The sequence below is a fragment of the Atractosteus spatula genome, chromosome 6, assembly GCF_055471065.1.
Source record: "Atractosteus spatula isolate fAtrSpa1 chromosome 6, fAtrSpa1.hap1, whole genome shotgun sequence".
NCBI classification, from domain to species: Eukaryota; Metazoa; Chordata; class Actinopteri; order Semionotiformes; family Lepisosteidae; genus Atractosteus; species Atractosteus spatula.
Genome location: NC_142711.1, coordinates 64473135 through 64498783, shown reverse-complemented (window position 1 = coordinate 64498783; position 25649 = coordinate 64473135). Strand labels below are relative to the sequence as shown.

The window sequence follows — 25649 nt, the reverse complement described above, 5'->3', positions numbered from 1 at the left end:
CTGGCTACAGGTGTAAAGAAAAAGAAACGGGCTCGAGGAAACTGTTCATAACCGATTAAGATTACAATGAAAGGTGTCCCCATTTCTGCCTGGGAAAAACGAAGGGTGGAGGAATCATTTTGATTTTTCTGGTTTTCCTTTCAGCTTGTTTATTGTTCATCTTTGAATCATTTTCCCAGAAGAGTTCTGTCTCTTTTTGTATTATTCTTCTTTTGTATTCTCCTATGGGTGGTCGCTTACTCTCTGGTACCATATGATTGCACATCTAGGCCTGCACCAAGACCACACATGTCCAGTGTCCCACACTTCCCATTTCAGAGAATCGTGAATCAGCTTTGATCCAGGAAAGAGAACGAGGCAAGTCGTAGTCACTGAAAACTCATGTGTACTGGAGGGTCCCTGTGTTACAGCCACTGTCAGTATATTAAGCAAATGAAGTGTTAATTTACCCAATTATTCTTCTCTATATTGTCAAAAATAGTAATAAAGATGTATTATCATTATTAGAAAGCACCTCTTCCTGCTGAAGTTTGAGACCTGCCTAGGTGTGACCATGAACACATACTAAATGGGAAAAAATTTAAGAAATTACAGGTACCAATTAACCCAGGCAGCAAGTTTTTGGGTTGTGGAAGGAAACTGGAGCACATTGTAAAAAAAAAACTCCACAATGTGGAGACATTGAGAACTGGAAAGCTCTGCAAAGTCCTTAACGATTTAAACAAAATCCAGACTTGACCGATTACTTGCTAATTAGGCATTTTAGCCTCTCCAGCTGTAACAGACTTGAGTTTACTCTTAAATATCTGTAGCTAATTTGAAAATTTGAAGTCCTAAGAGCAGTAAACGTCTAACCAGACAAATCGTTAGTGGAATTAAGGTTTCGATTGAACAAGCGGATGTCCAGCTGGAATGGAAACCAGAAGACACTGATGCAGGAGGACCAAAGCTGAGCTGATCTGGCCTAAAACGTCTCTGGCTAGCAAATGAACACCAGGTTATGCAGCAGATACAGTATTTCTAGTCAGCCCTTCCTTTCCCTAAACCTCCACTTCAAAAAATGTGAAATTTCAAGAACTGTCAGCTGAATAGCTTTCTGTTACGATGAAGGAGCCCAGGAAAACAAGGCACCTGCTGAGAAATAACTACTTCCATTTCAACCCATTAGCACTACCGGCAAGATGTCGTTTTAAAAGTGCACCCTATTTTTTATCAATTTGACTGTCTGAGCACCTCTGCTGCAGCAACTTTATAAATAGGTCTGGGAAGAACACAATTACATAAAATTGTATTACAGCCCTATCACCTTTAAACAAAAAAGGAAAAGGATAAACACAATCTGAAGGCTAAGTGATAATGATGAAGCCTAACAGCAGGTTTCAGACAGAATGTGGCTTCTATTTATTCTCAGCACAGCAATCGATAACTTGCAGATACAACAGGACTTACACTCACAGCTGCTCACGTAGACAAAGCTGTGTCCTCAGGGAGCAGAGCAGCGTGGCTCCAGAGAAAGGGATAAAAAAAAACTTCTCTCATTCCTCACATCAGTTTGTCTGCACTCTTTTTAGTTTCCTTCAACTTTATACCTCTCAGATAAATTATTGTGCAGTTGAATTTCTAACAGGTGCTCAATTTTAAATTGATTGCTAGGGCCAACGTTTCCCTGGAAATTGCTGAAATTACAGCATTTTGTTCCAAAGTGATGATTTCCGAATCTTCTCTAAGCATCCAATCCCTTCAGAAAAGACAATAAGAACAATCCTTTGTGTTAATTATTTCACTCCACAGCCTCTCAGAGTTCTGTGTGTGAGATAACAAAACATAGACATTCGTTTTTTTTTGGAAAGGCTTTATGGTTTATTTGCACTTTTACCTTCATGTCCTAATATTTTGTAACTGTTCCTTATGGTGCCTGTGTGTTACACTCTGCCCTTGACCACAATGAATTTTGTGAATTTTGTCTGAATGCTTTTGACTTTCTTTAACAGCTTATATGGTGCATTTATCCTCCTAATTTGGTATCTTCTGTGAACCTGATAACAATAACCACAAAATCAAGTAATGGACTTGTAAGTGTGCCTGAAGGCATAGGACGTTTGAGTTGAATTTGAGATTGTCTGCATTAAAAATTTATTTTAAAATACTTTTATTCAGCTACAATCTCTTTCCCTCATAATTCTCTAGTTACAGCTGCTATAAAATATCAAACTGTACAATACTTCCTGTCTAAGAATATATCTCATATGTGGAGTATGTGAGAAACTGGACAGGTAGAACAGTTGGAAGAAATATATAAATCATAAATTCATGACCATCTATACACTGTATATCTTTAAAACATATATTTCTATAGCACTAAAATACTTTCCCAATAACAGGCTTCCACCTCCTCATTGGATCTTAAAGACTTTGAACCTATTCACTCCAACAGTCCTCCAGGCACATCAGCTCTCATTATTCCAAGTAACGTGGCACAGAGGTGAAAGGGATTCTTTTCCTTGGAAAAATGAGCATTTCCCAGAATGCTGATTTTCCCCCACACAATATCTGAAACAATGCCTCCAGCAGAGTCGCCAACATTAATACTAATGCTACCTGCAACACATCTCTGCATGGTATTTTTCTGTTTTTTTCCTGTATGATTGAATACACACAGTAAAAGAAGAAAAGGCCCACTTATTCTACAAACTAGTTTGATATTGGGCCAGTTATCATATCCCTGAAAGCAGCTGTCCCTAAAGCATTATTGCTTTATCTGTCAAGATAACTGAATTAGCAGCCGGACCCTCAACTGAACAGAAAAATATGAATGTTTTTTCTTTATTGAAATGAAATACTCACTAAACAAGATCAGAAATGAAATAAATAATGACATGAATGAGTGAATGACAATGGATCATTAAGTAGGAGATATTTCAAAGGTCTCAGAAAAAAAAAACAACATATCAAATTGCCAGACAGCAAATGCCTAAGAATGGCACGGGAATTTTCAAACATTGTTTAGTTTTCCCCAAGTAGAAATAGGAAGAGTAAAACATACAAAACGCATCACTAACATTTTTTTCAGAATAATAGAAACCCCAGTTTGTATTAAAAACAGTGCTAAAAAATTAAGAACCTGTCAACTAAGCTACACAGAGCCTTAAACTCCAAGTCAGACTCAGCCGTAGAGGGTCAATGATTTAAAAGAAAACAGTAAGAATGATAGTAATTAAATGAGGAATAAAATGTAAATAAACATTTGATTACTTTGTCATTCTTTGCTCGGCTTGATTTTGATTCCAGACAAGGAATTCACGGTCGTACCTATCAAGAGACAGGCAAAAAGAAAGAGGTAGGTGTCTAGCATTTAAAGAAATAACGTTTGTCAAATAACTCTGACTGCTCTGTTACTATAAAACACTGTGTGGCTTTCAGCAAAGACATGCAGGTCTAATGAGCTTCAACACCTATACAGTATATATAAATACTCTGTACAATTTGCTTATACGAAATGAATGTGTATTTTTAAAATATTCACCAAGTCATATTCACAGCACCGCACTATATGGACAATCAAATCATTCCAAACGAGAATACTGGAAACACAGGCCAGTCTACTGGGGCACAGGCACTCTGATCATGGTGGTGCTGACTCTCTCCACCTGTAAGCCCTCTGAATCCCACCACGTTGACCGAAAATCACTCGCTCAGTGGCCCTGTGTGGAGCACACTGTAAACGCTGTTAAAGAAAACATTACAGAAAATAATTGATCAATCCCAGTCCTGACTCCACCAGAGCTTCTTACCTTAATATCAGCTTAGTAACTGAGCTGCTTAGTCTTCTTCAATTACATAAACTTTCTTTTTTTAATTAGAAATAATGGGCTTGATTTACTTTTCTGTATGGCTCTTGCATGTGTTATCAATGGGCTGTATACTCAGCGCTATTCCATTAAACTTTGCCTTAATTAAAAAACGCCTCTGCACATTTAACACCATTCTGTTTATTACTGTTAAACAATCTGATGGAAGACATTTTCAAATTGAATTTTAATGACTGATATGTTCTGTAATGCTCTTGAACCTAATTAAAAAGTAGTCTGTGTCTGAGTGGTTGAAGCATCTTCTTCTGACAGAAGCAAACAAGAGACTATTGTGACTACAGTCTAAGTATTGATAATCCTGCCTTTTTCTGATCAATAAATATATACAGTAGACTATACTGTATAAGTGTGTGCATGCATATCCTAAGCCAACTAGAGTCAAAGAAAAAATAATCACTGCTGAATCCATAGTTTTTGGTAAAAAACATGAAAAACAATTAACATGAACATTCCTATAAAAACATGAACTATTATATTGTTTGAGAAAGTGAACCCATGAAATCGAAGTCATCTATGCATTTTTAAGGGACTAATGAATGGAGCTCCAGACAACTCACAAAGCCTTTTACTCAAATGTGTTACAAGCACCATTATTGAGTATGGATTTGCATCAAGGTGAACTTTCAGTTCCTTTAATTCAGGTACAAGTGACTGTAAAGGCGGGAAGCTGAGGTAGGTTAGGATTAGCCTGATGTCTTTCTGAGCTGATTCACTGTGTATTGAACATTTCTAACATCAATCACCTTTGGAAACCGAGAAAATCTTTTAATTTGGAAGCAAAAATAGAGATAAAAATGCCATATACTGTGTCTGGTTTTCCACACGCAAGCTTTATTTTTAGTGTACTTATTCTTAATTCAATATTTGAGTGTGTTTTAAACAGAGTGTGTCTAATACTATATTTGCCAACCATAAATTAAGCAATAAAAATCAAAAAAGTGTAAATGTGCTATCAAGCAGGGAAATCAAAGTACACGACTGAAATTCTGGAGGCAAGAGGAAAGGGCAGCTTCTGAAGGAATGTGGCCTTTGCAGAACAAACAGAACAGAACAAAGCAATACGTACTAGAAAGTCTTCCAGCGCCTACCTGGGCTGCACCATTAATATACAAGAATGCTAATAACACTTTGTAGTAAAATGCTTTATGATCTGATTCCACTTACTGCAGTACCCCGATATCCAGGCCTGTGTCGTTCACACTACGGCACCTCTCGGCAAGGATGAGGAACCTTCTGAGAGGCTCATGGATGGAGGAGTCCCTTCAGGACAAAGGCTGGGGATCCAGACTCACCTGGGGTCCTTCTGAATGCTGTCGATGGAGGGTGACCTGGCCAGGGTGCCTTCGGGCGGGATGGCAGGACCGGACTTGCTGTACGGCGACTCCACAGACGGACAGTACTGGAGCTGGCGGTAGGGGTCGGCGTAGCCGGCCGCCGAGCCAGCGGCATAGCTGGCTCTCTGGAAAGTGCCCGTGGCGTTCTGGCTGCCTGTGCGCTGCAAGGGTACGGAGTCAACACCAGGGGAAGATGGGGCTACGACAGGAAAGTAGGGACAAAGCAAAAAATTCAGGACCTGTTCACAAAACTGGTTCACTAGGTCTAGGCAGAAGGAGCACACACGCACACACACACACACACACACACGTGTGAAGAGAAGAAACGAAACAAGAACAGAAAGAAAACACACAGAACAAGAAAGAAAACAGGGGATCGAGAGGTGCGAGAGCAGAGTCAGTTCAGAGGATATTGTTTTCTTGAGCATTTCCAAGGAGAGCTTAATTGCACAACGTTACAGCCAAGTTTCAATTACACACGGAAACCGGTGAGTAAGTCAACAAGGAAAACGAATTTTATTGACACAATTGAGTGCAATTGTACAAGTATTTATTTTTCAAATAATGACAAGAAAATAGCTTCAACAGACTAATGTAGAGTGGTAAATTACAATAATATGCCGGATATGAAGGTATAAATAGTGTGAACAAAACCAAAATACACTTGATTGAGGGACAAACTGTCTTTGCATTTGGTAGCGTCTACAGTTTTGGAACAGTGACATAATAAAGCAAAGTGTCAATGTCATGTGCATGTAGCATTATTCTAGTCTTCAGAATATACATTCTAGGAAAAAGTAAATGTGTCAGGTCAAACCTTCAGAATGTACTATAGTTCTGTAATGCACTGTAGCCCAAATGATAAAGCAAAGCTGTTAAAGTTTACAGAGCTTCCTGGAGGAATCAGTGGGAAAACAAATGAAGCCATTCTTAATGCAATTTTGCAAGTGTCATAAAAAAGGAACACACAACAGAATAAATGCAGCAGGGTTTTCAGAAAAGAATGAGGTTCAGAATTCACTCAGGTTAATTTGTCCGAGGATCTGTGAGGGTAATTTTCTGATTTTATTCATACTACGGGTAGACTTCTTAAGGTGGAAGTAGAATGTAAAAAAACTGATTCATAATAATACATAATTCTTACTTTATAACTATATTTTAAATTGTTTTTAATTATAATGTTATAATTATGTTATATTAGATAACCACCCAGTTGGAATCACCACTTGGTTTAATTGCTTTAAGGGAATATGCAACTACAACAATGTAAGATAGCATGACCACAAATTAGAATAATCTGCCACTGTTGTAAAACAGTAGAGAGAAAATGTAAATGCAAAAAAAAGCACAGGAAACATAAGAGGAATTTTTTTTTTAATTAAAAAAATGTTGATGTAAAATTTAGTAATCCCTTCAAACTGAGGTTTCAGAAGCTTTGAGATTTCCACCCATCTATTTGATTAGAAAGTGTAATCAACAGCTCAGCAGGTTCCTGAGCCGATTCTAAAGTGATATCACTGCTGGCTTTCTCACAACAGGAGAGATAAACCCTGTGTCTTGATGGGAGGAAAGAAACAGCTAGAGCCTCAAACTCAGGCACTGCCCGTCACTGTTTCCTGGGGCGAGGAAAAGTCTGAGTAGGGCCCGCTGGAAAAAAGTCATTCTATTTCATGCCAATTGAAGAAATTCCGTTGTTCTGCGGCAATCACTTTCTTTCAGGATTCAGCCCTTTTACAAGAGATCGCTAGAATATCAGTGTCACTTATTTCCTGTCCAGGAAACATGGTTTATTGACAAATCAGATAGACAACAAAGCATTAGTGATGCCCAGATATTCACATCAGTCAGTGGCGGCTGCCTGGTTTAAAGTCCTTGGACAACACTCCCACCCCCTCTACTACACTTCCTGGTCCCTGTGCTGGTCACCACTGTATCTGCTTGCATGTGAAACAGCTGAGGTCTCTGCATTACTTAGTGAAACCTCTCATTGAACTATTAATAGGGTTATTAGTTTTTAAACTGATTTAAGCTGCTTTCAAGTTAACTATCTGATTTAACGTACTGTATGTCACATCTGATTTCTTGTGATGGTGCAAGCAGCGGCCTGTTTTCATAAAGTGAACCCATGCACTGGGCAAACAGCTGAGAGACCCAGGGCAACAGCAGGCAGCATGCACACAGGGAAGGGAGTGGGCAGTGCACACAGGCACAATGGGGCTGTAGCAGGCAGGGGAAACAGTCAGAGATCGGTACAGGCAAATACATTCCAGAGTCTGTGATCGAAAATGAAGCAGGGTTCAAAACTGGCAAATCACAGCACCAAACGCTAAGGGCAGTTCAAGAGACAAACTCAACACAAATTGGGCTCAAAGATCCAAAGCAAGCACCAAGCAGGGAACTAGGGAAAGAAAGAACTCATGGCTTGAGAGGCTCCAAGTAAAGACTCAAAGAACAGACTCTTACACAGAGCTTAACTCTATACCTGAGCATTCTTAACTCTATACCTGAGCATTCTGAAAGCCGACCTTACATATTCTGCATCACCTGCACCAAGCGAAGTGTGATTGCCTGCAGGTGATACAGGTTTCCTGTCAGAATGTGTTTCCAGCACTGAGCGGAGGGGTCGCCGGCCAACATGGCAAACACTAGCTCTTTCCACAGTGTTCCAGTGAGGGCAAGCCTAACAATCTGTAACTTAAAACAGAGCTTCCAAGCAGCTAAAAACCCTGAAAAAATGTATAATCTGACAAATGTATAATTAAACAAATAATTATTTCAATCAAGGGTGTGATAAAGTAACTGAGGACTCAACTGGAGTAAAAACTATTATACTGTATATCAGAGACATCAGGTTTAGGACTGGGAATCGCTGCAATAAGGCATCCGAAATCCTTTATTGATTCTTATAAAAATCAAGCTTTGACTCTAGAGAACAATATGCAGTCAAAAATAGATTTATGTAACAGAACTAGATCAAAGAGCTGGAGGAGAAGAGATAGTTTTGTGCTCTGCTGTTCTGGAGCTAACTTCTGATGGAGAACCTTCTGCACACACTGCACACAAGTGGAAACTTGCACTTTTGTGCCACCATACATCACACATTATGCTTTTTCTGTATTTCTTCAGACCGTCGTCTGCAGGCCCTCAGAATCTTTAATCTCACCTGTGTTGAGCTTCTTAATGCAACATTTGCAGTGGTTACCTTTAAAATAACTTGATCTTTTAGACACTTATCACCAAATGCTACACTTACTTCATATGATAGGAAGAGCTTCAGATCTCACAGGCTGTTAAAGGTGTGATGTAGATAAAAATAAATTGACCTTTTTCATCCAACAAATGCTTTTTACTGAACCTTTAAAGAGGGTTTCTAAAGTTCAATTTTGAGTCTGTTAAGACTGCTTTTTAACACAATAAAACATGGCTTCTCCTAACATTTTATTTGCTATAATTGGCCAAATAGCTAATGAAATCCTATATACTGTTAAAGTTGAAATTGCAAAAAGACAATTGTTGTGTAGCACAGTAAAATTATATTATATTCACCCTGAGAAACTGATTTAATCACCACGTGGGTATTCATACCATTACATGCTATACCTCAATAAACAAAAGGTAGTTCACACAATACACAAAATAAGTCAGAAATCATTAATAGGTGATTTGCTACACAATGTCACAAGGTAACAACAAAGTGTGACCAACAAGTCAACTGTTTAATTTCTAAAGTAACATTTATGCAAAAATATTTGGTAGTTCAGGAAGTACAGCAAAATCAGTTACCTACAAGCTTGAAGATACTGGTTCAAGTCATAGTGCAACTTAAGTACTGTAACTAAAATACATCTAGCATTTTTTTGGGATATTCTGAAGATGTTGAATGATTTATAACTTATCTTGTATTTAAAATTCAATGCTTAGACCTGATACACTGTAACACAGCTCAGAAAAAAATGCAAGAGTTCTGCATTTTAGGAGCAGCAAAATACAGAACACAAAGAGAATATTCTAAGAATTCACATGTCTTAAAAGAGCAAACATCTAATCCAACATTGAATACAGCACTTATGAAAAACATATGACAAAGTTGGAAAGTCAGTCTGCTTGCTCACAAGAGTAGGTCCTCTGTTTAAAAAACAGGAGCCCAGCAGAGCAAGGGAACCATTCTAAAGCTGTTGCCTAATCACTCTCACAAAGTGGATATAACACAAACACTTGAAATTACTCACAAATCAAAAGAATTCAACACACAGTTTATGAAATCAGACATTTTTAGTGCTTTGCAACTTTGACGTAACTACAATTTAACCCCTAAAAATCTTTAAATTCAAAGCCCAATACTGCTGTTGTATTAACATTAACAAAATGCTCCTTTCTTCAAGGCTAAAGTCTACACATGCAGTATCACACAGAGTATGACATTGTGCAATAACAGGCATATGCTACAAATACCAAAATAATTCTTGCCATGAAATATTTGCAGATTGGTGCAGCAATTCACTTGAAGAATATGCCAGTTTACCTTCCTGGCAAAAATTTATTTATAGAGAAATATTCCTTATAGTGATCAATTCCATCACTTCACACTACATTCACAAAGATCAGCTTTAATGTATGTCCGTACAGACATATAATTTTCTTTCTGTCAGATGTAATTGTGGAAATCGTTCAGTGTGTTTGAGACCGTCGAGGAGTTGGCACCAGTGTGTCTTAATTATTTTAATTTCCCACTGAGTAATCGCTGCCTGCACACATTACACATAGAGGAAATTAATGCTCCTCTGTCCTTTGTCTTGTAGTAGGAACATGAAAGCGCAAGGTGACCATTTGTACGAATCAGTCCGCAGTTAAGGAAGCCATTCCTTAAGTATCTATGTAGGAACGCCTCAGTGTGAGTTACTGCTGTAATCCATCATTTCCAGGAATGTGTCCTCCATGAATGCATAATTGATCATTATGTATGCTTCAGCAGTGGGGTTCTGGAGTTCAGATCTCTGCATTAACCCAAATCACGTCACCTTTTATTGTTCACTTTCAGGCAGGTGATTTACAATGCAGAGGAGCTGTAAAGCTGGGCTTCAGCACCAGTGTTTAATACTACTGAGCTTAGGAGCCAAATGACCAAAAAGTCAGCTAATAGGAAGAGACAGCCTTTCTGGATCAAGGGGTTTATCGCAGTTTTAACATTTATTGCACATACTTCTTTTTACTGATGCTTTAGTTTTTTAAGAACCCATTTTCAGTTTTATCAGTGACCCATTTTCCCCTTAATAAAATATCATATAGTTAAAACTTTTCCTTACCGAGAACTCTCATGCATGACATACAGTAGTGGCCATCAGGACAGTTGAGTTAATCAAGAAGTCGTGCACAACCACTCAAACACTGTGTTTGCCCCACAAACTGGATTGCACATGCATATAACAAATGGTATCTTAGATTTAATACATTGTGATTGTGTATCAAAGCAACAAGTCAAACTTATACTCAGAAAACACTTACAGTAAAACCCAACAACGCTTTAACATTTGCCGAGCACATCACCCGAACTTCCAATCGCACTTCTGCAGATGGCAGTCTTTCTCTAAATCTGTGACTCTGTTCCTTTCAAAACCCCCTATTAAGACGAATGTTGCTTATTCTGACACATCATAAGCTTGTGGGAAGTGTTACCCTTCTGCACACTCAACACATCTTATGCACATATGTCTCTGTTTATTTGCTGTTACTGAATCAACTAAAGAGACGGAGTGTTTGAGAAGAAACTTATGAGAAACAGCATCTCTGTGGGTTTAAGTGAGAACTTTTTGATCTTCAGGGCTGAGTGTCGCCAGGGAAGATATAGTATTTTCACATTTAAAAATATATACTGTATGTATTGTCACATATAGATGCATACATCTGATGAAAATAAGAGGAATGTTCACAAACCAATTTCTATTTTTTTCCTTGGTGCTTCATGCTGCACACCACATTTGTAAATCACTGATGAAGCACTGGCAGTCATTGCTCATAGCTGCACTGTAATTAGACAAGAGCTGGAATCATTATTAGATCACAATGGCAGAAAGGAAGCATTATGATAAATGTGTATGAGCACTTTTAAAGTGATTAACTTTAGTTTAAAGCCTGTAAATAAATAAAAAATAATCCCATGTGCAGCAATAATAAAGCTTTCCTCTAAATTGTTCCTTTTTCAGAGGCTTTGTGATGGACTGGTTCTGTCCTGTCCAGGGGCTCTGTCTCGCCTTGCAGCCCCGTCTTTCTGGAACAGGATCCAGTAAAATTGAGAGACAGTGTCCAGCTCAGTACATGACTGGGTCCAGTTCACTGAGATAGAGGGTCCAGTTCACTACAGGACAGGGTCTAGTTCACTACAGGGCATGGTCCAATTCATTGAAGGACAGATAAACGAGAGACAGGCTCCAGATCACTGAGAGAGTGGGTCCAGTTCAGTACAAGATAGGGTCCAGTTTAGTACAGGACAGGGTCCAGTTTAGTACAGGACTTGGTCCAGTTCACCAAGAGACAGGGTCCAGTTCATTACAGGACAGGGTCCAGTGTTCTGAGAGACAGGGTTCAGGTCACTAAGAGATAGGGTCCAGTTCACCGAGATACAGGGTCCAATTCACTGAGAGACAGGCCCTCACAATGACAGCTGGCTTTCTAATAAAATGATTTTGGGACTTCTACTAACTCCTACTACCTTCCAGTCCAATCGCACCATGGAACAAAGACAGTAAACCAGTCAAAATCTAATAAATAAAAACAAAACAAAACAAAGCAATAGGAACAAAGTTATACTGAATAGTATTAGTCATACTGTACTTATTTCAGTATTCGTAGAGTATTGCATTAGAGCAATGCACAGTTGTAAGGAGTTTCCTTTTCCTTGTACAGATCCATCTGATACCATGTCCATGTCCTCCGTCAGACTAAACAATGACTCACATTTACAACTTTAAGTTGAATTTCACTTGAATTTCCACAGCGAGTTTGCCATTCCAAGTTGCAGCATTAGACAATGCCACTGATCTACAGTATGTCTCCATATGTTGGAACTTTTATTTATCTGCGGGCTATTGCTCCAAGCAAAAGAATGTTTTCAAGAAATGAAATCTACACAAAATGTCTTGTAAAATAAGAGTTAAAGGTTTGGGTTGCTATAAATCTGTACGGGACATTAGAGCTGAGTACTTGTTAAATTGTGTTTATTTTGATATTGAGAGCCACAGGTCTACATTAAGTGCAAAGTCAACACTTTCTTCATTTCACACTGGAAAAAACAAAGTATCTCCCTGACATCTGACATGTATCTGAATCTGATGGCCTGTTTGTATCATGGAAGTGCTTTCTGGGGCCTCAAGACAAGGCAATTGACTCGATTAGTATTTGACAACATGTTCACCTTTTCTCTTTGGACTTGAAAGGACATGCTGGTAAAGCATATCAGAAAAACACCTGAGTATCAGCCTCTTGATCTTCATGCTTATTTATAAATAATACAGATGTCTAAAGCTTGATAAAATACATAGTATAAAAGCCCTGTCTCAATATGAATTGTTGAAAACATTACTAAATGTGTGGAATTAAGAACTGAGTTCAGCAAAATAACATCGATCTATTAATAAATAAGGCACTGGCACTGTTTTATGTGTGGCAAATTTAATGGCATAGTTGTTTTACCATAAACACTGCACCCTCTTCCAATTGTGCCAATAGCTTACAAATATATATGTATGCAATATCAATGGAATTCCTCACAGACAGTTTTTATTTTTATTGTCAACTCTGCTCTGCAAGAGACTGAAAGTGGACCTCAGATGTGAAGGCAGTCTGAGCTCTCTGAGGCACAGCTGAATTACGCTGGTATGTGTGGAAAACCTCCTTTGCAGAGAATATAACACATTTTAGCACATTACCTCCACAAAGCAGCATCACAAAGACAAGTCTAAGCCAGCTAAAGCAACAGCATTGAGCAAAATGAGTGACAGGATGGGAGAAAGCAGGCCAAGAGCATTAATCCTGAGGGTGAGAACATTACTCTGCAGTGACTACAAATCACAACTGAAAAGATAAATCAGTGAAAGACTTACTGTACCTGTATAACACTCCCTTCATGATCAAGAAACAGTCCAAAAACCTTTCTGTGAATCTTAATTTCAAGAATTCAGGAAAGAAGAACAATGTGTATCACTGGTGTTTTTGGAATTTCACCTCATTTTAAATTGCCAATCTGTTTTGGAAATAACACAGACCTTTTGATTTGGACAGACCTTCTATCACTGTCTCTTAGAATCATTAATACAGTAGTATTCATGCTCCAAGAAACACAGGCATCTGTGCAGAGAACCTGCAGTGCATCTCTCCTCTAAACACATCTTGAATTTAAGTGTCTTGAAATCTACAGTTCAACAGGTAAGTACCAGAAGACTAATAATGTGTTTCAATGGTTTTGTGTCCCATGAGTAAGTGTGTCTGGGATAACTTGCTATCACAGATTCCAAGGGGAAAATGAATAGGTGCAGCGGGTTTGTGTAGGGCTCTTTTCATCAAGTTAGGTTTGTGTCATCCTAGACCTTGCTGAAAAAGACTCTTTTATATAACCGCCAAACAATGTGGTCATTTCAGTCAGCAGGGCAGTGTTTGAATGGAAAAGGAAACCATGCTGCTCACTGATCCTCTGAGAAAGCACTTCCTCTAAGGCTGGGTGAACCCTTTTTATTTTCAGAAAACGCTACTTTCTACAGTATAGAGATGAATTTGCACCGTGTGCGCTGATGTCCTTTCAATTAAAATCCAGTACAGAGCCTAATTTGCTTGACTAAGTTGGACATTTCAATGTTATACACACTTTTAGTCATTTGAAAATGGTGAATACAACTGAGATAAATAAAGCTTAAAAGGAATGCAAAAGTTACTTTTCTTCTTTAGGCATCAAAGACAGAAGGTTGCTGTAGACTTTCTTATACAGCAGTGAATCCACAAGATTCACGCACCTGCAAAATGTGTTCTGTGCAGTAAAATGCCTTAAATGGAGCGTGCCACTGCTGTGCTTTAACTAGAGTACACTTTGATATTTCCTGACTGCTTTGGTGACACTATTGGAGATGATTCCTGTTTAAACTAATTACAACCCAACAGGCAGCTGTTAAGTGTAAGCACGTCAAAATACTAACTGAAGCACAGTTGGTGAAAAAAAATTCTCAAGCTTGCCATGACCTAGTATGGATTAAATTCAAATGCCTTGATTAGTTTCAAGCCTTAAATATTCTTTTTGGCATGTATTTAAAGCAGAAGGAAATATAACAGTAAAACACAGACAGAGGCAGTTATGACAGCAACCTGTATCTTTGAGACATACAAGTATATTTTCAGCAATGACCAAAGCTAGTGTCTCTTTAGCTTTCAACCCATCTGAAAACATTCACTTGTCATTTGCACTTTGTTTTTTTAATTCAGTTGTATTCTTAAAAAAGCATCAGGCAAATAACATTACACCTACTTACTAACATATCAGATTTTGAAAGTGTATTTTCTACGACGAAAGGAAAACCAGATTAATAAAAAGGTAAAATAAGTCCATTACATGTAATTTTTTTTTAATTTTCTGCAGTCTATCTGTTCTGAGACACATTTTAAAACAGCTTGTGTGCTTTCTGACAGACAGTTTGAATGTTTTGTGAATATCCACAGCAGAGCAAGTGTAAAAACAAGATTCTCAGCAAAATGACTCCAGCAACACTGGGGAAATGGAAGTAAAACTGCAGAAGTTGAAACTGTATCTATCATAGAAAATCTCATTTCTTACTAATCAAATCCCTCAAGGCAATTCTCTGTTACAGATTCCAAGGCAAGAAAGCAGAGAAATAAACTAACTGTGGCAAATTGAAAATATTATAACTGGATTCTAATAATTACAATAGTTTCAACAGTTCTAATTATTTCTTTGAACTATGAAAAAGGCATTCTGGTTTCTCTTCAAATCGAATGACCACCAAAGAAAAAGAGGTTAAGCTTCTGATTCAAAGATCCGAATTAAATTTAACTTCAATTTAAAAGAAATGGGCGAACGCAGGTGTCTGTAAGTTTCAGCCGGAACGTCCTGAGGGGAAGTCTCTACTAAAGATTGTCTTCTCTACAATGACCTTGGCACGACTGCTTTTACAAGATGAGTCAACGGTGGACAAATTCTCGTTTATAATGCTCGTCTGGGGCCCCCAATTCTATAGCTGGGCATTTTAAAGGAGCCATCTGAGTGAAGTACTCTGGAGTTTGATCCAGAAGAGTCCAGAGCCCCAGCCACTCCTGCTCACTGCTGCCAGTTTAGAACTGGACTAGCAGTGGACTCAAATCATAGGGGACACTACGCTCACATTGCTCCAGAATAAAGCATCCGGCTGGATAGAAGAGCACAAATGTCAGTCTCTTTGGTTAGAAAAGCATCAGGCAAACATTGTACATTAATAAACAGTTAATGTACAGCTCAAATGTAAAATAACTGCAGAATAATTAAATATAAAAGTGAAACCCATTTAACAGTTTCAGAAACAAATTAATTATTTTTTTTAACTGGCAAACATGAAAGAACAGTACCCTGTATAATTCCTCAAACAGAAGCCCTGCAAGTAATACTAAAGAACTGATGAGATCAGTGCTGGCAGACATGCTAATATTCTCCCAGCTTTATATAGCTGTTGTCTCTTTCTCAAAAATGGCACCAATGGTTGCTAAGCAACCTAAAACTACTCAGCGTCTGCTTCATTTTCATTTAACGATTAGATTAGTTACTTGTTTTTCCCAGAAGGCAGTGTTAAGAGTTTATGTGGTTCAAGGCAACAGGAACTTGCAGGACACTTCTGTTCTTAATTAGTGACAGTGACATTGCCAGCGTTAAACCAATGGCCTTAACTGTTGCAAAAAAATGGGAAATCAGGACTGATTTGTCCTCATTAAATGATATGATACTCTGATTAATACACATTGTTTTTTTAAGGAATACAAGGTGTAGCCTCCTTTGTTCAAACAACAATAGTATATGTTGTTAAAATACACTTGTCAGCACAACACAAAATGAACATGACCGATTCCTAGAAAATAAAAGAAACATGATCACAGTCCAATGTCACAGATGCCTGAGACTGCAGAGCCTTGAGTAAAAATGTAAAAATAAAATAAAACACAACTTCAACTTCAACAAAACCAAAACAAATCTTGACCATGACCATGACCATGAAACTGAAAACCCCATAAGAACTGTAAGAAATAAAATGTGAATTTTCTCCATCATAATAGACGGTGGAAAGAAAAGAGATCAGACACATTATGAGGCCTGAAGAAATGAACAACACATGAAAAGAACTGAACCCTTCAAGTCATGATTATAAGGAGACTTAATTCAAGTATCCGTAAGCAATGACAAAGTCATCTCATCCGACAGATCTTAGGACACCAGCACCAACTCCCACAGTGATTTAATAAAGAAATACTGTACCGATTGTTTTAATATACCACCCCCTGCTTTCCACTTTCTCTGGCTTGTGCTGTTTGCATTATGTGTTTCTACACACAACATAACACAGTATTTTCATAGCTCGCACTTTTTTGTGCTCGCACACTAAATTTGCATGTATTTATAATTACAATGATACTATTCGTATTTACAGTGTAGCTAATGGTAATTACATATTTACTTTGAAATAACTGTGGCATGTGCAGTTACATATTCTAGGAAAATATATTACACATGAATTGCACTGAAACTGTATGTAATAACATTGTACATACTGTTTGTGTAAGCACTAAGTTATGATATATTTAATGTAAAGTATGAATGCTACGTTCTAATTATTACTTCTACAACCTTACAACCAAAATACATGAGAATTATTGGTCTACAATTACTTTGCTCTGTTTTATACATTAACAGTTTTGCTAGGCAACAGGTACAGTATCACCCCTGTTTTGAGTAATACGGAAAAGTTTACACTAAAGAGCTTTAATTCCCTGACACATATAGAATGCCATTAGTGCTTTTAGTGCTTGTGCCCTACAGCTGAGCCGTACAGTACTTTTACCTTTTGTACTGGATAAGTAATGAACAGATTCACTGAGATTTGAGTCCAGTGAGGAATGAACACCAACCAAACTCTGAAACTCAAAACGATCTGAAACAGGACAGTGGAATTTCATGCCACAATCACATTTATTTATTTTTTTTTCAGAAATGGTGATTCTTGACAACATTATCAGCGAATCCACTGAAGGCAATCTGACTCAGTGTGAAGGTGCCACTAGAAGATAAGTGGATTAGATGGGTTTCAAAGCACCTGTCTGCTCCCCACATTGACCCCTGAATCAGTCTGGGGTTCAGACCAAATAAAACATCTGTACCGGATAGAAGACAAAACACATCACACCCCGCTGTGGTTTAATTGCCAAGCAAAGGCCACTCTCTCCCAATGTATGAAGATTAATTTAAGCATGTCTCTCAAAGACCACACGGATGCTTAATTTCCTGTTCCAGTGAGCACTAATGTGAACTAAATACAAAACACAGGATCCTTGAAGAATCCCAGCAATTGATAGGAGAAACACTCACTATTCTTAATGGTGTCTCAGCAAGACACAGAAGAAAAAAACAGTCTGGGCACCTAAGCTCTGCCATGGCCTGACCAGCATCTGGAAAAGAATTCCATTGTGGGCGACTCGAGCGTGAGCCGGGAAAAGACACCATAGCAGTCCCCCTTCCCAGGATTTGGATATTGGGCTGGAATGACCTGTACAGATGTCATCTGCACGGTGTGTAACCTCACAGCTGCACTTAAACCAAAAACTACCTTTGTAACCTCTACCAGACATATAAGAAAAAAAATACAAAATATTTCAAAATAAAGTAAGAAATAGATTCTGGAGCAAGCCTTTGACTAGGTGTTTAATATTACAGTACATTTCTGGTACTAGCACCAAAGAGTTTGATCAGATCTTTAAAGATCACCTTCACTGTCTTTAAATCTACTGACACCGTGGTCTTATATGACGCACATTAAAAGTGCTTGTCAGGTATCTGTGGGCGAATTACATTTAATTACAACTTACACCAGCTCTAAAGCTACACGGTGACCTGCCTTTCACAGCTACTCCTTTGAGTAGATTTATGGGTAAAAATCACTGATGAAGAAACACAGTTGACTGGATTCAATACAATGACAAATAATTCAGCACATCAAATTGTTCATGGGTAGGAGTAAAAAAAATGAGCTTGAATTGTCACGGTGAAAATTCAATCACAGAACCGTTTAATACGGTCTTTGTGAAGACACAGCAGGAGCCAAAACAGATCAAATGCAAATCTTTCAAGGCCAGTTTTAGTCAAAAACATGTTTAGGAAATTAAGAGGCATTTTAAATTTTAATAACATATAAGATGTCATAGTTAATGTACATCCGAATGTATGAACTGCAAAAAGGAAAGGGGATTTTCTTTCTTTTCTGTGTAAGTCAGCTGATCCTCCCAGTTTCTGACTAGGAAACCTGAAGGAACAATATTACAGTCATGAGAAAAATCCCAAATGTTTCCACAAATACTGTATGTACCAAAAATGAAAAACGTGTCGCTACTTAAAAAACATACTAATTGTCTGTTTCATGTACAGGACACTAGGAAAGTATTAACCTTAATTAGTTATTATGGCAGAAGAATTTGATGCTGTGAAAAATGAAATGGTTTTAAATAGTGTCCAGATAATGTTGAGTCAGACCAATAAATAAAGTGCGGTGCGAGTTTGAGAGGCAGGAGCACACCAGTTCTGTAATTGAGAGCTGGGAGATCACCAGTGCCAGACAGGGAACCCGTGAGATGACACTGACAGGGACAGAGCAGGTCACATTCCCCACGGAGGACCGATGGCAGAGAGTGACCATGGAGTGGGAAATCTCAGGAAATCTGCTGGAAGAGGAGGGGCAGGGACAGAGAGGGAGGGCAGGAGGGGTGATGGGAGGGAGAAAATGGAGGCCAGGAACGGGAGAGGATGGTGGTTGAGACTCGGGGGTTTTGATTTGGATGTGTGCAGCAATAGGGAGCCAATGGAGGGACTGATTAACGGAGCAGCTTGAGAAAAGATCAGGCAAGATGCAGAGCCCTGGAGGAGTGGGAGTAGACAGACAAGTTGGGTAGGGAGGCTCGCCCAGTCTCATCTAGCAGAGTACTGGGAACTGGACTGGGAGTTGTGGAGAACAGGTCCTGAGAGAGGAGAAATGTATGTGCGAATGGCGAGGGAGGGGGCAAGAGAGACGTAGAGGGTTTTGTCACAGACGGAGGAGGAGAGGGCAGCACAAGGCAAATAGGAAGGACAGAGGTTAGACTTGAGAGAATGAGAGTAAGATAATGTGACTGTATCCATCTCAATGGAAGGAAAAACAGCAAACTTTTTAAATTGAGGACAAGTAGACTGAAAACTGAAATTCTTCATTTTTTTTGCCACATCCACTTAACCTCCAGATTTTTTGATTCATGACTTTTGCTCATCACTCTTACAAAGACTTTGAAGCACAGTGCATTTCAGAACAGAACTGTTATTTATTTAGGGAAACTGGTATCATTTATGATCACATACTGTACATCTACTCATAAACTGGTTACATTTAACAGAAGAAAATACTTGAGTATTTTCAGTTATAATTCGGTACAGTCTTGCTGTGTTGGTAGGTCAGATTAATGTTTCATTCATTGAAACTCAGGAAACACACAGTATGTCTTGCAGGCACACCAAGAAACAGAGCAAGGAGACTGTCAAATGTGCATGGGCCGAGTCAAGAAGACAAGCAAACAACAACATGAATATGAAAGTGACCAGTCTCCTACACTGAGATGATTATCTCACAAAAATAAGTGGATTCATTCACAGGGTTTTCGACAACTTTGTGCCTTCATCAGTTACAGTTAATGAATTATACTGTAGCTCACACCCGCTTCTTTCAGTTAGCAGTGTTCTACAGCAGTTCACCCTATATACTGCTATCTGATGTTTTATATTATTTTTAGTAGGTACTCTCCTTTTTAAGACATTGTGAGGAAGGCTATCATCAGAGTACTTTGGTATGGTCATTGATTTGCTTCACACACATTCCCCAGGGGCTGCACGATTCCAATCAAAATATGACAAAAGTGAAAATGAGGCTGGAGCATTCTTACCTTCGCTGGGCTGAGGAGAAGACATGAACCCCCAACAGCACAGGAACAAGACAGACTTTAAAAAGTGCCTGGACTGTCTTTGAGCCCAGCTGTCCTCTTGGCTTACCTGTGCTTGTCCGGTAGGTGCCAGTGTGTCCTGGCTGCAGTGGGTCTCCTTGACTTTGACTGAGACTCCTCATAGGGGGCTTTTGGTAGACCCTGTCCTCATAGATGGGGTCGATGTGGTGTTCTGGAGACTGCAGTGTCCGGAGCTCAGCGCCAAGGTGACTGTGCTGACTGCTGTAGGATCCTCTGGATCCTGCCAGAAAAAAAAAACAAGTTTTTTTTAAGGAGACTTAAAACAAATGCATGAAGGAAGGTTTTAGGGGCACTCAGAAAAACAGATGCCGGCATCTCTAGCTCGCTGTATGTTTGTGTACCTCCGCTCTCTAATGGACATTCCTGAGTTCAAGTGAAAACTTTCCTAAGGATGATGCTCATAACTCACCTTGTGGAGCACGGATCAGTAATGGAGACCGGAGGTGACTTCCTGTTCTAACAAGCTCTGTCTTACCTTGACATGCTTTGAAATGCTCTACAAAACAGGACTGTGAGAGGGGGGTAAGCTCAGACAAGAGTCTCCACCTCGCCTGAACCTATCACCCTCTCGCAGGACGCGATCTGCATCCTGATAAACAACTGAAAAGGGAGCTTCAGAATATGTGAAAGACCTCAAGTAGATGGAGAAAATAAACCAAACAAGGACCTGGAGACGTAAGCAATGCTATCATGGACCTTTAGCGTGGCCATATTTAATGAATGAAAGAATTGCTTACATTACCTGCCCTACATGTTTGGGCACTTGGAGTTACAGTAAATATAACAACAGGAGAAGGAAATAATATTTCTTCCCTCCCAGCATCCCGCTGTCTGCAAATGAGTTTTCAGCAGAATGTAATTCCCCAAATTTACAGACAATAAAAACCTGAAGTTTCAGCCCTCACTCCTCCTAATCACCTTATCAGCATCAACCAGCTGTCTGCCTCTGGTCCAAAACCAGATTTTCATTGTTGTACGGGAAGATCTTCAGGGATAAGTAAAAACTCAGTAAACCCAATAGAAACATCATTTTCTCACAAACAGGTTAAGAAATCTCATTGTTGGCGCCCCAGGACTCTGAAAAGCCTGAATCTGTCCATCAGAATTAGAGAAGAGCACTGTCTAGTGCATAAGCTCTAATCCACATCTCAAAGTGGAAGCTGAATGAAAACTTCAATAGAGGAGAAAACAAAAAATACTGCAAATTGAAACATTTATAGACAAACGTCACACTGACACCTATATATACAGCCATCCTTATACAAAACCAATTACATTTATAGAATCACAAAGTCATCTACTGTAACTCAAATAATCATCTACTGTAAAACACAAAACAGCATTACCAAGACTAAATAGTGCACAACCTACAGGATATAATATTGCAACATAATAAAATCAGTTCTGTTCATCTTAAGTAAAGAACTGCTAAACTCTTTTTAAAGCACTAAACACTTTAAACAGTCTCTTACATTTTTTACAGAAACATAATCAATGAAAGTTATCCCTTGTCTGAACAAGGTGTTGTTATCAAAAGAAATACAGTGGTGTGAAAAAGTGTTTGCCCCCTTCCTGATTTCTTATTTTTTTGCATGTTTGTCACACTGAAATGTTTCAGATCATCAAACAAATTGAAATATTAGACAAAGATAACACAAGTAAACACAAAATGCAGTTTTTAAATGAAGGTTTTTATTATTAAGGAAAAAAAAAATCCAAACCTACATGGCCCTGTGTGAAAAAGTGATTGCCCCCTAAACCTAATAACTGGTTGGGCCACCCTTAGCAGCAACAACTGCAATCAAGCGTTTGCGATAACTGGCAATGAGTCTTTTACAGCGCTGTGGAGGAATTTTGGCCCACTCATCTTTGCAGAATTGTTGTAATTCAGCCACATCGGAGGGTTTTTGAGCCTTAACCGCTTTTTTAAGGTCATGCCACAACATCTCAACTGGATTCAGGTCAGGACTTTGACTAGGCCACTCCAAAGTCTTCATTTTGTTTTTCTTAAGCCATTCAGAGGTGGACTTGCTGGTGTGTTTTGGATCATTGTCCTGCTGCAGAACCCAAGTGCGCTTCAGCTTGAGGTCACGAACAGATGGCCGGACATTCTCCTTCAGGATATTTTGGTAGACAGCAGAATTCATGGTTCCATTTACCACAGCAAGTCTTCCAGGTCCTGAAGCAGCAAAACAGCCCCACACCATCACACTACCACCACCATACAGTATTTTACTGTTGGTATGATGTTCCTTTTCTGAAATGCTGTGTTACTTTTACGCCAGATGTAATGTGACACACACCTTCCAAAAAGTTCAACTTTTGTCTCATCAGTCCACAGAGTATTTTCCCAAAAGTCTTGGGGATCATAAAGATGTTTTCTGGCAAAACTGAGACGAGCCTTTATGTTCTTTTTGTTCAGCAGTGGTTTTCGTCTTGGAACTCTGCCATGCAGGCCATTTTTGCCCAGTCTCTTTCTTATGGTGGAGTCATGAACACTGACCTTAACTGAGGCAAGTGAAGCCTGCAGTTCTTTGGATGTTGTTGTGGGGTTTTTTGTGACCTCTTGGATGAGTCGTCGCTGCGCTCTTGGGGTAATGTTGGTCGGCCGGCCACTCCTGGGAAGGTTCACCACTGTTCCATGTTTTCGCCATTTGTGGATAATGGCTCTCACTGTGGTTTGCTGGAGTCCCAAAGCTTTAGAAATGGCTTTATAACCTTTTCCAGACTGATACATCTCAATTACTCTGTTTCTCATTTGTTCCTGAATTTGTTTGGATCGCAGCATGATGTCTAGCTTTTGAGGATCTTTTGGTCTACTTCACTTTGTCAGGCAGGTCCTATTTAAGTGATTTCTTGATTGAGAACAGGTGTGGCAGTAATCAGGCCTGGGTGTGGCTAGAGAAATTGAACTCAGCTTTCCAAAGATGTGATAAACCACGGTTGATTTATATTTTAACGGGGGGGCAATCACTTTTTCACACAGGGCCATGTAGGTTTGGATTTTTTTTTCCCTTAATAATAAAAACCTTCATTTAAAAACTGCATTTTGTGTTTACTTGTGTTATCTTTGTCTAATATTTCAATTTGTTTGATGATCTGAAACATTTCAGTGTGACAAACATGCAAAAAAATAAGAAATCAGGAAGGGGGCAAACACTTTTTCACACCACTGTATAATTTCAGCTGGAAAGCTTTACACTTAAAATCATTCATTTTCAGCAAACTGCTTTATCCTTTAGGGCTTGGGGCTAGGGGTGAGCCAGACGCGCACGCACGCACGCAGACACACACAGTGTGTGCTCTTTAGAGCAATTACTAATTTATTGAGCTTTTAACCAAAACTAACATGTGTAACATGCTCGACATTCCCCTTCAGAGTCCAGAGCCCTGACCACAACTCCACACAGCTTCAAAGATGCCAGCGAACCCCAAGAACATGCCTTTAGACAGCGCGTGGAAAGAGAGCACCTTGCAAAAATTATTTTTGACCTTATAACATTGGCCCTGCTTATCTTTATGAAGCAAAACTGCTTCCTTTTTGTATTTTGCAGTCTTTGAAAGGAACACCTAAAGAAGGAATTTGTAATTTTTTTTTCTCGCTGACAGGATGTATTGGCTGTGCACTTGATAGAGTGAAAATTAGGGATTCATGTGAAATCCTTGTTTTAACAGTTTTCAAAGCTGCTGCTGGCAATTTAGCATGAAATGGACTCTGAATCCTTGACCACTACATCGTTTTATCTCTTCAGAGGCTGTAATGGTAATTAACATCAGAGTGAAAGCTGCACCAAAGCCAGAGAAACCGGAGAACAGGACTTAATCAAACTAGTGTGTAATCATTTTCCAATCTGTGTGTTAATCTCTAGGTGTTTTTTCACTCTTGACTGAGCATATATAATGCCTTTCTGATTTGAAAGTACTTTGCATAAGATGGAACCACTTGGAAGATCTGTCTTAAAATCAGCATCTTGCATTCAAATAAAATCAGAGAGTTCCGAAAAGCCACACATTGAGAACCAAGCATCAGATAATCAAAGAACTTAAGTGAGACTCTCACACAATGAGAGATTAGTAGTCTTTCTGTGAGTGAAACCCTTTACTTTTATTAGAATTTATGAGATTCAAAATAATCAGTGAAATACTCCTTAAATGTTTATGAAAATGCCAATGAATTTGAGACATGATCATTTGAAAAACAGAATGAGTGGGGCTGTCTATATTTGAGCAAATATAATTTTGACAATACAGTACTTTCTCCAGTTTGTCACCTGAACATCAGAACAGTTAAAGGAAAGAGGCAATAATTTACGCTTAACACACATGGAGTAAAAAAGGGAGGTGCATTTAAAACAGAAAACAGGGGCATTTTAATATTGTGGGAGTCTGGAACAAACTACCCAGCTGTGTTGACAAAGCCAACTACCTCTAGAGAAGCAAACAAGTAAGATGGGCAGAATGGCCTCTTCTCAGTTATTAATCTTTCTTATGATCTTAATAGACCAGAAAATCTCTCGTAGTGAAACTGTGATGCAAATGTTTCTTGAGACACTGGAAATCTGGAGCTTAATTCCATATTTATTCACATACAGTACCCAGTAGACAACCATGACAAATGAGGATTCAGTTTGTAATGCCACATTTTTAAGAACTATTTTGATGAAGCTCCATCACCATGAAACAGAAACCTACATATATTCCTTTAAACAATCTGTCTCTGTCTCCCCTACTGTATGTGCTAAAGATGAACCTTCGAATGCACCCACGATTTGAAAAAAGTGCAGACCCATATGCTGGGAATGGCTATGGCACACGATTCTCACAACCACAAACAACAACTCTCCCAAACAAACGGATTCTTTCTTTTCCTTGATCATCTGCAATTTAATTGACTCAAAACTTTCCTGCTTAGTGGTTTCCAAGACAACAATAACTGATGTCAGTCTCATAACTCATTTATAGGTTTATACCCCAGATGGCAAGTAGTTGCTTGACCCACATTCTTCACTAACTCTCAGGAGTGGCAAAAGGCAGTAGAACAATTATTCCCAACTCTGTTTGCTCACTGGCTGCAGGGCGGGAGCAATCATTCACTTTCTACAGCTTGCAGTGCCAGGAAGATGTTTGTGGATCCCCCAGGTTGGTCTGTATTCTTGTGTATTTTAGAACTAAAATG

The 25649-nt window shown here is 38.9% G+C and overlaps 1 protein-coding gene across 1 annotated transcript in view; it reads right to left on the bottom strand.

Annotated features, from left to right (window-relative positions):
• LOC148833189 (catenin delta-2-like) overlaps nucleotides 1–25649 on the bottom strand; it is a 313017-nt gene that overhangs the window by 125615 nt on the left and 161753 nt on the right. The window contains exons 8-10 of the mRNA XM_088918834.1: nucleotides 20502–20693; nucleotides 5162–5468; nucleotides 3253–3309 (exon numbers count right to left, since the gene is read on the bottom strand). Of these exons, the coding sequence (XP_088774960.1) occupies nucleotides 3253–3309; nucleotides 5162–5468; nucleotides 20502–20693 (556 nt within the window). The remainder of the gene's footprint in view (nucleotides 1–3252; nucleotides 3310–5161; nucleotides 5469–20501; nucleotides 20694–25649) is intronic.